This window comes from Strigops habroptila, chromosome 8 (genome assembly GCF_004027225.2).
Source record: "Strigops habroptila isolate Jane chromosome 8, bStrHab1.2.pri, whole genome shotgun sequence".
Classification (NCBI taxonomy): domain Eukaryota; kingdom Metazoa; phylum Chordata; class Aves; order Psittaciformes; family Psittacidae; genus Strigops; species Strigops habroptila.
Genome location: NC_044284.2, coordinates 16,460,047 through 16,478,125, shown reverse-complemented (window position 1 = coordinate 16,478,125; position 18,079 = coordinate 16,460,047). Strand labels below are relative to the sequence as shown.

Below are 18,079 nucleotides of genomic sequence, written 5' to 3'. Positions count from 1 at the left end.
AAGTTTTCTAAATGATTTTATATACACTATACACTTAACAGTGTTTCAGTAATTCAAATGGCCTGTTACTATTCTTACCAAAATTATTTGCCTATTCATAGTTCACATACAAGCAGCAGTAAGAGGCAGGACACTATGTGAGCTCCCTTCTCCAGACATTCCCTTCGGCCCATGAAAGAAAGTTCAAGCGTCTTCCATTACAACACTGTTATCCACAAGAATCTTCAATACATGTTTTTTCTTATATTAAATTACCTGCCATGGCCAATTAAAAAGCATTGCTTTACTGACTTAAATTTAACGTACTCTAGAAAAGTACTACCTTATATCCAAGAGCTTTAACTCTCCAAGACAATAGCATGCTTTCTTTCTAACCCAAGTTTAGAACACGTATAATCAAAATCACAAGGCTGATGACCTCTAATACATACCCTAATCATCTTATCTAATAATAAAATACCACAGAAGAAAGTTTGCCAAAATAAAAATGGGAATATTTATTATCTTTTCTTCTAAAGCAATGCAGAACTTTTGAGATTATACATTGGTCTTTGCAAATGTTTCTACAGCTAAATTCGTACTTTTCAATTTTGTAAAAAAATTAGACACATACTTCATAAAAACAAAAGACACAGGGTATGTCACCAAACAATTGGATAGTATTATAATTGTTAGTAGGGATGAGCAAAGAAAGCTCATGCTTACACAACTCTGGCATTTGCATCATTATCATATACTCAACTGGGACAAAATGGGTAGATTTTCCTTGCATATTTTCAGGTCTACTTCCCAAGCTTTCAGAAATCAGACAGATTGTTAAATACTGAATTTGACCAAGAGAACCTAAACATTATTTAGCAGTACTACATGCACAAGATGCGGTGGAAGGAACAAAATTAGACCCATGCATACAGTACAAGACAAACTGTTACAATTGTCAAACGTGCGCTGGACAAAATTCAAAGTTTATGAAAAGTTTTATTTGTTGTCATGAAAATAGTTTCAGAAGCACATAATTGTATGTATATTGCAAAGTTATCTTCACTTGGCCTCTTGAACTTTCTTGGCATTCTGTTTTTCTTTCGCCTAGAAAACAAAGGGAGATGATATTAAACTCTGACAAGACAAAGACCTTTTGGAGCTTTGAATGACTACTCCTTACATTTTTGAACATTCAACAATATATGCTGAAGGAAGAGACATTTTAAATGTAAATTTAGACCCTTCAGAAATATCCTACTATTAGGTTCATATATAAAGCTTTTAAAAATACACATAGGTTTAAATATAATAGTAAGGAAGAAACTCTAATATTAGTTAACTTCCATAGAGGAAAACCAGAGATGAAAAAAGCTCTGTTTCTAAAACAGAATTTAACCTTCATTTTTATACCTCCATATTAATTTCATTTAACATTGAAATAACTCTTCCTAATGAAAACATTTTGTGTCACAAGAAAACACTGCATTCAAAAATACTGATTATCACAGACTAAATTAAAATAACGAAGATGTTAGTTTTCTAGATCTTTCAAAAGAGCAGAATGGAAAAAAACCCAAGATATTTGTGAACAGATTCTCATGTTACTTGTATCAATAGATAGATAGTTCAAGTTGACAAGGAATGAGCATTTTCTTCCTTATTAATTTAGTGAAAAAAGATTAGGCAAGAAGAGGGGACAATTCAGATGCAATCATTTGCTCATTCTGAATCAGACTGCTACTTGTTACCACTTATTATTGAACAGAACTAGATCTAAGTCAGTGATTTAGAATTAAGATCTGTTATCACCAGCCACTTGGGTCTACTGGAAATTACTTGTAAAAGCTTGCTGGCGTTATAACTAATTCATATTAACATGAAACCAGATTAAAACTTCACAAGCAACCGAAAGAATGAAAAGATTAAAAAAATAAACCAAAAGTTACTGCCCTATAAACTACTAAGTATGGCCTACAAATATACTTTCCTAAGGAAATTCAGCTAAAGAATGTACTCATTAAGTAATATCTAGTTCTTCTTTCATTATAATAATATAGAGATCCTTTTTCAATGCGAGTTCAAATTTAGGGATACTGTCTATGTCACATGAGTAGATATGCAAGCAAACACTAATCTTATTACATTTCAAGTACTTGACTAGCCATATAGTTAAATAACTTGCCAAAGTGATTTAATAAACAAGCCTAATACAAACTTTAATAGTAAACCAATGTTAATAGCTAGACACCTTAAGAAGGGGAAAACAACAAGCCAGATAATCATCATAAGAACAGAGAAAATGAAGATTACAAATTTCAGGCTACCTAAACTACCAGAACCTCTGTGCAAAGGTTGCCATCTAGTGTCGACAGGTAGATAAATCAACAAAACTGAGTATTAACAGTCCAAGTAGGGAAGAGAGATCAATCCTTGCATATATGTCTGTGTACCTATAGATTTAAACAATCTTCAGTTCAAAAAGGAATATCAGGATAGCACAGGGAACTCTACCACATACTAACTGGAGATACACATCACTATTTTAATAGGACTTTTAACTTCCTTTGTAGAAAAGCCCAATACATGCATTTTCTGTACAATGTGATCTTTTATCTGATACTGAAATGCTTCTTCCTATATCACCATTAGAAAAAATTTGTTTAGGTTATCAAAGGGGAGATACAATTTGCCTTTGTGTGATAGTGCAAATTTGGTTGACCCTACAATCTCCAATCTCTGTTAGAATTGTGCCTCTTAAGAACTGCAAGAGACTATCATCAGGTAAACTAGCAATGAATCTGAATGCAGCAGTTTAAATAAACCAACCCATGCCATTTATGCTTCCAAGATATTTGGCTGCATTTTTAATCTTAAGTAGACGGTATGAAGAATTATAATAACATACTGTTTCTTGATAGGTAGGAAATACTCACTTTTTCTACTAATGGTATTAACTGTTGGTGCTCTGCTAATGTCTTTAGTAATTCCATGATGAAAGGCAGGTAGTTATGTTTTCTTCTAATATTTTCAATCTAAAAATAGATTAAAAGCATTAACAGGATTATTTTGTGGCTAAATGGGAACTTTTCCCTTCCCTGTCATTGCCCCATTCTCCCACACAACCCCTCCACCCCCCAACCTGGAATTCTTTCTTAAATTTCAACCAGCTAAAAATAAAATCAAAGCAAGAAAGTTCTGAGCACACAGTGATAAAGGTATATGCCAGATTAATTTACTGCTTAAGGCACAAATTCTCCTTACAGTCTTTCGTTATACTAGCCGAAACAATGATTAAGTAGGTTATATGGTTTAGTCATTGCTATAACACTGACAAGTACTGTTATTCACTTTTTTTCCTCAAGTTAAACTGCAGTTTGACCCAGGTATTTTTACAGTCCCCTGCATAGCTGTGGCCTCAGCCTAGGCAGAAGACTTTAAGATTTCTGTAATGCAAAAGCATAACTAGTTTTGTTATACTAAACATTTTGCAGCTTTTACAGTGATTAAATCCTTCAGAAAGGTGGGAAATTGCTTTTTCAACTGAAAGGTAAGACCTTCATAGACCGCACGTAGACAGCCTAACATAAAAAAAGTGATCTTTTAAGCAGTTTCCACAATAGTTCCACATACTTTTAGGAACACTGCTTTAGAGACAAGATAACACCACCACTTTACAACTTAACGTAAGTACTTTAGAAAGACATTCGAAATTATCATTACAACTATAGAAGTCATGGTCTGTACCTTTCATAAACTAGCAAAAACACTTCTTTCATTTTTAGTGAAAATAAAAAACAAAAAACCCCAAAAAAACCCCAAAACCAAAAACCCCCAAAAAACCAACCAACCCAAGATCTAATGAAAACATTTATCTTTTGATATATACAACTTTTATTTTAAAACTCATTTTCAATCTAGCCACTTTCTATATCCAACCGTGGTAACCAAGAACCTTTCTAGTACTGCATTTTCATTAATACCATGTCATTTCAAAAAATGATAGGCTTTGAGTGTACACACATGAAATATGTATTTGGGAAAATACAGAACATGCCAATTGTGTCTTTACTGCTTTCCACAGACAAAAAGACAGCAGGTAAACTGTAACAAAAGAACAATTCCTAGGAGAGTTCCTCCACTGAAAGCTATGCAAGTACCTATCTGTCAGATTAGGAGATATACGTGCAAACACAGAATGTATCTATGTGTGAAGTTCACAGACTCTCCCAATTAGCCTTCGTTATCAACTGATGTACCAACATTCTTCATTACTGACAATAAGAGCTGAAGAGCTTATATGAATGCTCTGTAGAAGAGTTACAACTAACATGCCAAAATCCTTCTAATATCAAACAAAAAAAGTCCTATTAAGAGACCACTGTTACACATATAGTAGTGCAATTAGCAACTCCAGCAAGAACAGGCTGATCAGCTTTCTGTGGCACACACACCAATTTCTTTGTAGGTTCTAGTGAATTCTAGAACTCCTGCTTAAAAAGTATTTCAAAGTGAGAAAGATATAAAGAAGCGGAAAAAAAGGAGCTACAGAGACCATTACAAAATTACCCGTAAGCCTTACGCTAAAAAGAAGCAAACTGGAAATTAACCTGTAAATTCAGGAATGCAATGTGAATTTACATAGTGTTGTCTCTCTAGTTCCCACCCAATTCCTTCAGATTAATTACAACACCCTCCCATAGATATAAAGGCCACCTTCTTCTTACAACTTTCCCAATAATTTCATCAGAAAAGCAGAGACTACATACCTTATATCTTTTTAATTTTTGGTTCTCTTCTTCAATTAACATCTGGTATTTCGCAACTTCTGATTGTATAGAACTTAACATATTACTACTTTGATCTGTATCCATAGGCTCCTCCTTCCACAAAACAGAAAAATATTAAATGGATGACATTTCTGCAATTGTTGAGGTTTGGTTTTTTTTTTTTAATTAAGCCTTAAGAGTATTTCTAATCAGAGAAAGATTAGAAACATTCAAGGAATTTCCACAGTTAGTTATAAGCAGATTAGCTCAGGAACTAGGAAAAGAATAGTTCCACTACCATGGCAAATTAGTCAAGACAGAGAGCCACAATGACATGGTCATACTGTACTAAGAGCTCAAATTAGCTCTCAGAACTAACCAGAGCCACATCAGTGGTCCACAAAGCACTGCTCTGTGTTTTGGGTTTTTTTTTTTCCTAGTGCTGTGCTTTTATTAGTGATACTTTATTTGGAGCAAGTAAAGAAGGAGGTGAATAATAAAGTGCGGACACAGAACTATTACGAGAACTACTCCAATAACTTAAAATGGCCTACCTCTGCAAGTTGCTGCTGTAATTCTGCAATCCTCTGCTCATATATCATCTTTCTGTCAGATACAATAGCCATCAAGTTAAACCTTATCTCACCTTCACTGTATCTAAATGAGGAACAAAAAAGCAAAACAAAACCACTTTCAAAATCAGTCATTAACATGACCCCTCTAAAACCTCCTCCACGATTTCATTATAAGGGAATGCATTTTGTAGGAAAAAAAAAAAAAGTAAATGGATCTATTAAGTCCTGCTACAGATCTAATCTTGCCACGAAATAAAATCAGACCTCAGATGAACACTACCCAGTAACTCATAATAACCTCCTCTTCCAAGATACTACTAATACCTGTCTGTAGTCATCAAAAAAAAAAATAAATTGAGACTGTCCAAAATAGAAAACAGAATCATAGAATTGTAGGCCTGGAAAACTTGATATAGTTGACAACAAAATTTGCGCAAGCCTGCTGCACGCAGTAGTTTTTACTTTCTCATTACGTTACTTGTTACAAAGTCTTGGAGACTTCTTCATACGATGTGAACAGTAAATTCAACACTTAGATTAGCAGGCCTTTCAGAGTTTAAATTCTCCAAATGTGATTTGGTAGTAAAATTTTGCTTATAAAAAAAGTCTTCAAGTAAAAGACTTTAAAAATTATCTTCTAAAAATGGTGTAAAATCAACTTTATTTCCAACACATCTGGGGTCAGAGCTGAGCAGTAGGAAAAATCCTGCAGTATGTTTTCCTATCTTAAATTTCTAAAACAAACCACATACCTAAGGAAAACTTGTTCTCTGTAAATACCAGCTGTATGGGTATAGTTATTATCTGGTATTTTTAATTAAAAGCACACACCCGAACTTGGCTTTCACTCACAAAGACCTGCAGCTGTCTAACAGTATCAATAATCTTGCTCTTCCTTTTTCACAGTAGGATCTCTCTTCGCTACATAGATACCTACTTTGATTAATCATACAGAAATACAGCATATTCGAGACTTAGCTATCATCACATTTAGCTCATGTTGGGCTATAAGGCCTGAAGTCACACAGTGATGTGCAGATAATAACGATGCCTAAATATCATTCCTCGTAATTTCAGTTGAAAGCCTTTAATTGAAGGAAATTAAGAATTTTTAAAAACATATAAGGTTTTATATTTTTAAAAGCATCATGACTATTTACTTTTGTATACGTTTCTCTATGACAGGCCGTACAGCACTTATCCAGTCATCCTGATTGCATGCACCTAGAAAAAAAAAAAAAAACCCAAAGAAAAAAATTAATCCTCTTTCAAAATTAAATGCAAATTCAAAACTTGTATAATTCAGTTTTATTTAGCAACTTGAGTAGGTAACAAGTTTTTCCTTGGCAACTGCAGTCTCAAATTACTCGGGTGATTGCCTAGGAGGTGGAAGACTTTTTTTTTAATAGCAATATTTAGATAATATATTGGTCAAAGCAATGGAACAAAACTAAATTTTAAGGGCATAAGCATCTAACATTTATTTTGTTGATAACAAGAAAAATTGGGAGGGGGGGAAGTATATTACTTAAGATTTTTATGACACAAATTAGTTGGTATGACAACATATAAGTAGACAGCAAAACAAACATGGATAGTTACAGCTGTTCCATTTAAACAAAATTAAGAGTTAATACTGTGTAGATGCCATGCAATGGTACAAAGTCAGACACAGACAAGTATAAAAGGATATATAATAGATAACTTGATTTTAAGATAAAGGAGAGAATAATTAAAGGTGATTTCATAAGTTGGTAATGCCTCTAACAATTTCAAGACCTTACAGCAAATGAAGAGACTCATGGTCTTGTGACCATAAAAGTTATGTTACTGGTAGTCTGCAGACTGTATAGTCTCTCTAACCAGACTAAAGATGAGATTTAGCAGCAAGATATTGCTCAGCCTAAAAATAAATGCAATGGTCAAGAAAATTGGGGAAACACTCCGGAAATGGAGTGTGGAACACGTTAAGATTGTATCAGACTCAAAAGTGCAAACACAGGATAAGCACCGTAGAACTTTTCAAGACCCAAGATAGCACACAGAGCAAGTTAGGAAAGATTACAAGACATAAAACATGAACAAGTCTTACAGAGAATAAAACAATGCTAAAAGTAGCTATTCTTTTTTAAGCCATTGGGGAAATATTTGCTAAGAAGAATGAGAGCACTGCATAAACACAAACCACATAATGTATAAGAAGTGTAGGGAGTCAGCTCTATACATGCTCCCACAGAAGAAACGAACAATAAAATAAATAGATAGTTTATAGTCACCCTGGGGAAAAAAAAAACAAAACAAAACTTTGAAAACATGACATAGGAATTGTCTTGGGTGACAATACCACAAAAAGGAAGATGTGGGGCAAAATATTAGCAGAAGGAATTGCACGCTATGGGTAAGGAAAGCCAAAAAGATTACATAGTTTCACCAGGTTTTGCTAGAGACAGCTCAGAACAACAACATATTTCCTCAGGTAAGGAGAACAAACATCCATGATAGATGGGTTAAGTAAACCTCTCTTTTGCAACAAAACTATTAAGGTATTAGAAGCCCGCTGGAATGCATGGCCTATTCAATTGACTACTGAATGAACGGAGAGATAATCAGAAACATGGAAGAAGCAGCATGAAAATTGCATTTTCACACCAACAAAAATAAACCAATATAAATGGCTGCAAAGAAGTACAAGCCTGAATGGCACATTAAGAAAACTTTAAAGATATGCTTTATTTTGATAAATATTTATTTATAAATAACTACAAAGAAATAGAAAGTTTTATTTATTTTTATAAATAACTTTTGATAAATAACTTTTTGATTAAAAAACCTATAAATAGCTTATAGGTTTGATCCTATAACATACCACTAATTTGTTGCAATCAGCTATTGTTAAAATGAAAGATGTTCAGAAAAATTATGAAATATTACCTAGATCAATTGGGCCTTCCCTTAAGCCATCTAGTTCATACAGCCTTCCACTAACAGGAACATAGCTTACAAAGTGAAATGCATCTTCTTCTTTTGCTGAAGACTTTGCATCAAATTCAAACATCTGTTGTCTGCAAAGAAAAATTTTAAATATCTGAGATGAAAAAGAATTTGTTCTAATTTTGCCTAGATTTAAAACATATGTTACCTGGCAAAACTGTTGTGAACTTGTCGAATCACTTCTGAGTTGCTTAGTGCCAAACCTTTCATCTGAAAGTAAGTAACAAAATTAAATTGTAAGCCAACATAGTACAACATTGTAATACTTGAAATACAGAAAATAGTAAGCACTTACCGCTGCATCAAAACTTTGTGAAAATTCTTTAAATTCTGACAAAGTCTCTCCTAGATGGATATCTTGATGAGCACAATTCAAAAGCACACTTACTATGGCTTGAGTAGCACAAGCATTATTAATTACCTAGAAAAAAAAGCGTGGAGAATTTGTTCAGTACTGGTGATAAAAATTTACTTTAAGCTGGGCAACATTTTTCAGTACAAATGCATGTTTTCTATGCTGATTCACATTAGAATTTCACTCCAAAACAGGCAGCAAATCTAGTCTGAGTAGCCACAGAAAAGCCTTTGCTGCAGGAGACTAATACAATCAATGCTGGATGGCTGTCATATACGATTCATAGATAAAACCGGTATTTCACACCTCTACTTAGAAACTCTGTCATTCTACTGTCTCACCACCTCCCTAAAGCAATTAATAAAGGACACAGAAGAAATAAAGGAGCCCTCTGATCTCAGTGGAAAAACCGATAAAGTCCTATTCAAAGCAAGCTGCCCAAACAACGTTGCTTTATCTACGATCTTAAAAAAAAAGTCAACTCTCCCCCAAACAATGTCCTTCAAATAATCAGAATTTATACCTACCATAAGTAGGAGCACAAAAAATAAAAAAGTGGGGACAATAAATATAGAAGCTAGAATTTTTATAAAAACCTTGTTTTGGACAAAAAAATTCAAATATACTAAGGATAAACTAATGAAATTCAGGTGCTCCAAGATGTAAAGATTTTTTTACAAGAAGGTTTGCTGAATAATAAGCTACATGAGATTTCAGATTTTTCACGTTTTTCTTAATTTATAACACACCGATCCTTTTCAACGTCACATTTAAGTTACTAGTTTGTGACACTATTCCTTAGACTTCAGTGTTAAATATTCAATTTTTAGACAACAAACTCCTTCATTTTACAACCATGGCTTTAATGTTGCTTAGTAATACCCAAACTAAAATACTGTATTTAAAGAAAGAGAGAGGCTACAAGGATTATTAAACATAAGCTGAGATTTAACTAAAAGCACAGGTATAAGGCCATAATTTAATAATAACTTATTAGCATTTTTTTTCTCAGTGAGCTATAAACTAAGAAAAAATAACATATCTTCAGACTATGAAACTATTTTGCAATTGAAAAATGCTACTTAACTGTTAGGACTGGGAGAGAAAATGTTGATTTTGCCTTGAAAAATGAAAATTTGTTCATGGCCATGAATGCGAAACCACTTCCAACAAGAAAGGAGAGAGAAAGGAGAAAAAAAAAACACCCCAACAAAAAAAGCCCAACAACAGGCAGAAAGAGAGCAAAGCCAACCAATCTGTTTTATAATCAAACCTGCTCCCCAACAAAGGAAAACCTACTGTTGATACTATAAGCCAAATCATACATTGATTTTCTATACTTCAAGGTGTTTTCAGTTCAGGTTTTATGTCTGTATAGCGCAGATGATAAGGAAATAATAAAGCATTTCTTAATTTAAGAAAAATACTATTTAATTGACTTGAATGATAATCGAGGGAACCAACCACACACAGAGAACAGACTACAGCAACTGAAACTCAAACAGACTGCATGTACACATTACAAAATAAAGGACACAGAAGGAAAAATCCACCAAGGGCAGTGAAATAATGAACAGCAGAAGAAAACTTAAAACCCCCAGACTACTAGAATGACATAATTAGAGATAATTAATACTGTAACATAGAAAAATGAATCACAGATTCATAGAATAGTTTGGGTTGGAAAGGACCTTAAGATCATCTAGTTGCAACCCACCTGCCATGGGCAGGGGCACCACACACTAAACCATGTCACCCAAGACTCCATACAACCTGGAATGAAAAATGAACCAAGAACTAAAGATTTTCTAAAATATGACTAGAGAATGGTACCAGGGACAGTTGTAAAAGTAATACTAGGATGAAAGCAGGAAGATCCTAAGCAGATTAGAGCAGGCTAACCTGAAGCAGTAGTTACAAACATTGCAATTAAACTGATAGAGAAAAGAGAAAGAAAGTGGTGAAGAACTATTAGAATAGTGTTATTATAATGAAGGGAGGGTCGCTACAGCAAACTGCACTTGTCAAATGACAACTAATACCGGACAACATAGGGGGAGACAGCCCTCAGCGGTAGCTATTTTAACTGAAAAATCAAAATGCAACCATCTGCTGCTCTGGCAGACCACTAACCCAATAATCTGTTCAAAAAAAGTGCAAGGAAACTAAGAGATTTTGTGCCTAGAGGCAAGATCAACACAAACTCTGTTGTACTAGCTGGATACAAGAGCTTTAAAGAGCAGTAAAAACTGGAGGAAAAGTTAAACTTGGGAGGGAATTTGTGGTCTCATCAAATATTTGCCTTTCAGCATAAAAATATTTTTTATTCCACCTACAGTATGAGGAGTATGTTTAAGTATATAAGGACCAAACTAAACAATCTTGTCTCCCTGCTAGAAAACAACATGCAACAGATTCAGATCTTAGACCAGTGGCCCCCAGCTGTTAAAATGGAAATACATTATAGAACTACAAACACTCTTCAGAAAGTAAGAGGCAGGAGGTAAGAAAAAGGCAGCAAGAATAGTCCTGTAGCAGAGGAGAAGCAGCAAGTGCTGATGATACGCAATAAAAGACAGCGTGTTCCTGGATGTAGATGACAGGAAAGAATTACCAAGATCAAAGGAGGTATCTAGCTAGTAGTACTTCATGGGCAGGGTGAAGAGCACAGAGAAGGAAGTGACTGCAGTACCAGATGTAGATGAGTGCAAGGTTTATTTGTCACATGGGTACTGCATCCTATCAATGCACACAGCTAGTCCAGTACTGCTAAACACATAAGCTAGTAAGTCCTTCAAGAGAGAAATTGGTCAGGATACCTATCTACCCTAATTTCCAATGTATCTCTTACTTATGGTGCCTCAGTGTTGATAGAAAACATCTCCTGCATTTATATAGCATGACAATATATGCAGGTAGTCCCAATAATTTTGTATTTCGATTTGAGGAAGCTTAAGAGAGATTCTGTATTTGTTCAGAAATCCCAATATTTGCCTGCGTATTTCTGTCCAGGAAGTCCTGCTGAGATATTTGATTGATCAGTATTCAGGAATCCAACTTAAAGCAGATAGCCGTATTTGAAAGATTTTGCTAGCAAAGCTACAAAGTGTATTTAGTAATATTTGAAAGTAATATATATATACACACAGATTTATATCAGAGAAAGCCACCATATCACTAAGCACAGCTTAGCTTAAAACAAAGGAACCACGTGAATAGGCTACTCTGGCAGAGTGCTGAAGCACTTTAAGTTCTTGACTTGTGTGCTCTACCTGACGGATTACACATTCTGTTCTTCAAAAAGCTGCGGACAACCCTGTGCTGCATTTGGTAGTGTAATCAGCAAATCTCTGGAGTTCACTTACTAAGCATGCCAATATTACAAAACAGCTGGCTTTACAAAGCTCAGTGAAAAATTCAGTGTCAGGACAAAGTTTCAAAACTTCTTCTTGTTTAAAACCCCTATCTAAATTTATTTATTTTTACTCCTTTGGAATAAAGACATAATCTTTGTATAGTTATACTCAATTACTGACAATCTCTTTCTGACTTTGATCAGACATGTTGGAAGTTCATTTTAGTTCTTTTAAGTTACCTGTTATCCCAGGTTTTGGCTTTAACACAGATACCTGGTCTAGCTTAATGTTACCAAACCTGAAAATGTCCAAAATTTTGAGTTTGCAATCAAATGAAGTATTGGAAACGTTTAAAAAAATACATATAATATGATCTCATAAGTGGCACAAACATAACTAAAGACCGAGATTTTGTTACTATCAGTATCATTGAGAAAATCCTCCTTTCAAAGGTATATAGATCTTACTCCCAATAAGGAAGTTAATGCTTTATTATCACAGTTGTAATGGTCTATCATAACAATGCAGCATAAACTAAATACATGGCATAAAACAAAGGCATGACATCAATACTTCAATAATAAAATGAAGAGGTTATTAAACTAAAAAAAGTTAGTACATAAGTGTGCGACAATGGCATTTTTTTGTCCAGAGAGACTTCTGCTTCTGCAATGATCAGCACAGAATACAGCTATTCAAAACAGCGCTGAAGATACCTGAATACATTGAGTGGTACAATTGTGTAGCCACTGTGTGTAAAACTAACAGCAAGGGCCTACTCGAGCAACACAGAAATCAGGAAATTCAGAGTTAAGGCTGAAATTGTATCCTTAACTCACCTCATTGTGCCTAGGTATCCTAGCTCAAAGGGTTTGTAAGATCATCCAGAGTTCTGTGGCCTCAAATAGAGGACCAAATCATACCTAGGCATAACAGGGAGGCCAAATTTAACATGAGTGCACATAAAAAAAAAAAAAAAAAAAAATCCTTTAATATGCATGCATATTAGACTTTAAAATTCAACCCCCCAACATACTTGTGATCTTTGAACAAGATCTAGTTGTCATTTGGAATTCAACTACAACATCCTTATGAAAGCGGATACGAACAAAGCGTGAGCATGCACCAAGTTCTTAGCAAAATTGTGTTTCCTAATGCAATTTTAAAGGTTTCTGCTAGACACAGTTTAAGAGCTGTAGTCTTTTACCTATAACTGAAGCTCCCCCACAATTAAACAATTTTTAAGATGAAGCATTTAATTAAAATTGAACAGAAGCAGAGCTATGCTGCAAGAGCATCATTTATTTGCCATACTAAATTGTTGTTACATATTAACAGTTACTTAGTTTTGCTCATACACAATTCAGAATGACACTTTAGAACTTCTCTTCAATAAATTGGGCTGTACCAAATCTCTTTAAATGGTAAATTTAAAAGAAAAAAATGTATGGGAAAGCCAAAGACTTGAGATTTTTAGGGCTCCAGTGTCACATCAGTTTTGAAGATACAGATCAACAGACCAATAATCTTAAGTATCATAAAAATTTTCTTAACCTTGTCTTCCTTTGTGCAGCTGGATTACTTAGAAGGATTCATAGATCGTGGTTTCAGGAAATGTAATAACCTCAGTACTACTCTAAAGAAACTCCTGTTCTCTCTCACTTACCTTTTACCAGCTTTGGTCTCTAGAGACTCACTGAACAAACACATCTCAATGTGACAGGAGACCAGCCCAGAAAATATGCACAGAGGAACTATAAAAAACTGCTCGCTGATGAGCTGCATGGGCTCATGGAAGTTCAATAGCTGAGCCATTGCAAAAGAGGAACAGAACCATGAAGTCAAAAGGAGACAGGTAGGGAGGACCAAGATATACTGCTTTCATCACCAGATTCACCATTCACTTGAGAAAATACTATCAGTCCTCAAAACATAGCTCATCAAGCTGGATCTCTAAGTAAAGCTAACTTCCTCCAAAATGAAAGTCACCAGAGCTAAACTGGTATTACAAATCCCCCCAAAATATCAAAACCAGTTTCTTTCATTTATCTTTTGACTTTTAGTTTCTCTGACAATTTCGCTAGTTGTTCAGTCACAATACCTCAACCAAGGCAAAACTGAAGTGACATGAAACACAAGCATATATATGTCTACAAGAAATGTTTTGACTTGCTAAGCCACTGCGCTTGACTAACAGACAGTAACAAAACATGAGAAAAATATTCTAATATTACACTCTTCCAAGTTACTTTGAAACATATATTCCATGCCATCAAGTGGCATAACTGGGTACTACTATTTTAAAATAGCAAACACTTCTAGAAATTGCTTGCCACGCTGAAATTAATGAATACTTAGTCACTCCAGCACACCCTCCTTAAAGGCAGCAGGCGAAGCAGGGCAAAGATTAGAAAGTTCCTACACCTCTGTAAAGAGGTTTCAGGCTTAAGAAAATGGTAAAAGGTGAATGCTTCAAAGAAAGCTACAACATAAAACAGACTTTTCATTATTAGTCTTTAATATTCTGGTTTTGTTAGCAAGTCTAACATTATCCAAAATTTCTGAGGTACATTCTGTAATCCCAACTTGATTAACAAAGGTCCTCTTCGCTACTTGCTTTTAAACACGATGTCATACTTTAAAACGTGAAGTGGAAGAGGAGAAAGGGAAAACAAAACAGTAGTGGAGCAAGCAGGCAAATGTTCGAAACTTTTCAGCACCCACAAGAACAGCAATTCTGGGACAACCTCATCTACTCATAGGAAACAAGAAAGATGAAATCTGTCGAATAAGGGTAAATCTGCCTTCACCTTCACAAAACCTCCCTAAATTCACATCAGAGTAATATCTTCCTGCCACATAACTACCCTTTGAGTGTAATATCAAGGATTCTCCCTGAGGTTCTTTGCATCAAGGTTATTCTTCAGCCACAGACTACTCATCACTAGCAGTATGTTTGATTAGATAGAAATCACAACCTACACCAGTGTCTATCAGACCTACTACCTATAAAGACATTTGGCAACTACTGCTGATCATTGTATCATTAGAATTGTGGACACTACTGGGCAAGACCCAAAAGCTGCAGCAGGACGAAGAAAACTGTATTAAAAAAGATCACGGAATAAAGTCACCCACAATAGCATGAAACAGTTAGGTGATTGTAAAAGAAGCAAATTAAAGATTATTATCTGCATAACAGAAGCACATGTACAGAGTAGCCAGGAGAGCTATAGGTCCACCTAATGTTTCCATTGCTTTCCATATTTCAAAGAATCATAGAATAGTTTGGGTTGGAAAGGACCTTAAGATCATCTAGTTCCAACCCTCTTGCCATGGGCAGGGACACCTCACACTAAACCATGTCACCCAAGACTCCATCCAACCTGGCCTTGAACACTGCCAGGGATGGAGCATTCACAACTTCCTTGGGCAACCCATTCCAGTGCCTCACCACCCTCACAGCAAAGAACTTCTTCCTTATATCTAATCTAAACTTCCCCTGTTTAAGTTTGAACCCATTACCTCTTGTCCTATCACTACAGTCCTTAATGAAGAGTCCCTTCCCAGCATCCTTAAAGGCCCCCTTCAGATACCGGAAGGCTGCTATGAGGTCTCCACGCACCCTTCTCTTCTCCAGGCTGAACAGCCTATTGGGAGACTTCTCTATATCCTAAAATTTACATGCAAAACACTTCCGCATTTGTGGAAAAAACCAAAAATAAACCCAACAATAAAACAAAACAACAAAAAACCACATACACACAAAAAAAAACCACCACCACAAAAAAACCCCAAACAAAACAACCCAAAACCAAAACCAACTCCCCTCCCCCAAATACCTCAAAAAAATCAATCCAACCTGGCCTATCAGCCTATGTGTTAGTCTTCATATGAAGCCTAATCATTTGCCCTTTCATGTGAATGCTTTGTAATTAACACATGTAGGGTTAAGCTTCTTGTTTGGACTGTTACATTTATCACTATTTGAGAAGCAGGTCTTGAAAAAGAGCTAAAAAAAAAAATTATCAAATACTCCTGCTGTCATTCTGGTTACTTTCTCATGCTTTTCTTGCTTGCAAACAATATGCGCATCAGCCTGTCAAAGCCAACACAAAATTTCATACCACTTGGTATTTAATAAAACCAACACAATTACATTATCAAAACCAACTTTTCGTGTAATTTTTTATTTAGACTCACCTTTCTGACTTAAATACTGAAAAATTCCATGCCAAAAATGGCCTGCAAACTCTTAAAGTATTATCCTACAGTTATACTGCCCTGGCTGCAGAGCATTTGAGAAACACAACAAATGAAAACTGGACCAAAATAAACATTTCCTTCTAGAAATTTGTTGAAAGTGGTTTCAAAAAAAAAAAAAAAAAAATTTACTCGTTCTGCTGAGAACATTTACTAAGTAATTTTTACTGCACAGAAGAGTTATTTACTCTTACAGGAGCCAGCTGACAAATAAGAGCTTTACTCTTCCATATCTGATGGTATTTTTGTCTGACTTTACTGATCAATCCCATTTGCTTTGTTAATCATCTTCTAATACACATCCCTACTCTCATAGAATTTACTAAAATTATTTCACCTTGCAAATTGATTTTTGTATACATATTAACAAAGCCCTTTTTTTTTGGTATTAAGAGCTATATTTCATGACATATCTAAAAAAAAAAACCGAACCTGCCGTACCTGTTTAGCAAAAAATATCGTATCCAGTCTGGAATCCTGAACAACAGAACCTGCTGGTTCCTCTCCAGGCTGCCACTTGAAGAGGAAAATCAGCCCATGTACTGGCCTAAAAAAGAAAAATGGTAGGGAGGAAAGAAAAAATTAAAAACACATGTACTGATGAAAAAATATCAAAGCCAGAAATCTCTACTATAATTTAACTGAATGCTGGTATACTAATTCTGTTATTTCCTGCTAAACATAGGGAACTCGCACTGAAATTTTCAGATGTGGTCTTTCAATTAGGCAGAATGCACATCAAGCTTCTGTCCATATATGCTAAACAATCTCAATGTTAATTAGCATTTCATCAGTAATTTAAGTCAGGACCAGTTTTCCTGGTTACTGTAATTATTTCAGTTGCACAACACTCATTTGAATTTGTTAATGACAAATAGCTATCAAAACATTTGTCAATCGTATACAAGAGGTAGAACTAAAATTCTGGTAATCCTTTTAGGCATAAATGAAATATTCAAAGAGGAACTCTTGTGAAACTTCATGCTTTGAGTTCTTTCTCTGAGAAGTAAGAGAAATCCAGTTTTATCTTTTACTAAAATTGTCTTCCTTTTCAGACTGCATGTCTTGCATAGTAAACAGCTTTTACATGTTGCACTGTATTTTAGTTATTTCCATAAAACAAAAATGTATTAGTAAAAGAAACAGCTCTTACAAAATCTACAGCTATATTAAAGCAAAAACTTATTCATCATATCAACCTGCATTTAAGGTCATCACCACAATGATGCCACAAAAGGTTTATCTAACCATACTACTGCACTGCAGAAGAAACTTCTTCTCAGCACTGACCAGCAGACTGAGATGTCTTTTTAAACAGTGGTTCCACTGAGGGAATTCAAAAAATTCTATGTGTTATTATATTCTTTAACTCTTAGTGTTTAAATATTGTGTAAAATACATGCACATGAGAATGAAGCTGGCCACTACTCAAGACTAGCAAGATATACATCAGACAGTACAAGCAAGCAAAGCTGGTACTTTATGAACAGATCAGGTCATGTTCTGATGAAATATTCTATGAAGTACATGGTGCAGGCAGCAAATAAACCACTTCTCAAAGAACATTTCTGCCATTGAGATGTCACTTGTCAAATACCTTCAGTCAGACAAAACCTCTGAAGCTGTGTTTTTCTGTACTAACTGCTACATCTTCTGAACTATTAATTATACAAGCATAGGATATTCACACAGGAAGAAAGTATGGTTTGGGTTAGATAACATTTTCCTCTTAAAATCTTGCATGTGAAAATGGATAACACTTAATGAATCACAGGTAAAATGGTAAAAGAA

The 18,079-nt window shown here is 34.8% G+C and overlaps 1 protein-coding gene across 3 annotated transcripts in view; it reads right to left on the bottom strand.

Annotated features, from left to right (window-relative positions):
• Positions 1-472: 472 nt before the first annotated feature.
• The window catches only part of UCHL5 (ubiquitin C-terminal hydrolase L5), a 20,073-nt gene continuing 2,466 nt past the window's right edge, over positions 473-18,079 (bottom strand). The window contains exons 3-12 of one of the 3 annotated variants that reach the window (XM_030495382.1): positions 16,730-16,835; positions 12,865-12,948; positions 8,610-8,735; positions 8,463-8,524; positions 8,255-8,385; positions 6,484-6,547; positions 5,303-5,405; positions 4,749-4,862; positions 2,916-3,014; positions 473-1,086 (exon numbers count right to left, since the gene is read on the bottom strand). In XM_030495382.1, coding sequence (XP_030351242.1) covers positions 1,042-1,086; positions 2,916-3,014; positions 4,749-4,862; positions 5,303-5,405; positions 6,484-6,547; positions 8,255-8,385; positions 8,463-8,524 — 618 coding nt within the window. In that variant the 5' untranslated portion in view covers positions 8,610-8,735; positions 12,865-12,948; positions 16,730-16,835 and the 3' untranslated portion in view covers positions 473-1,041. The remainder of the gene's footprint in view (positions 1,087-2,915; positions 3,015-4,748; positions 4,863-5,302; positions 5,406-6,483; positions 6,548-8,254; positions 8,386-8,462; positions 8,525-8,609; positions 8,736-12,864; positions 12,949-16,729; positions 16,836-18,079) is intronic. The other 2 variants (XM_030495380.1, XM_030495381.1) reach the window with 2 other exon arrangements.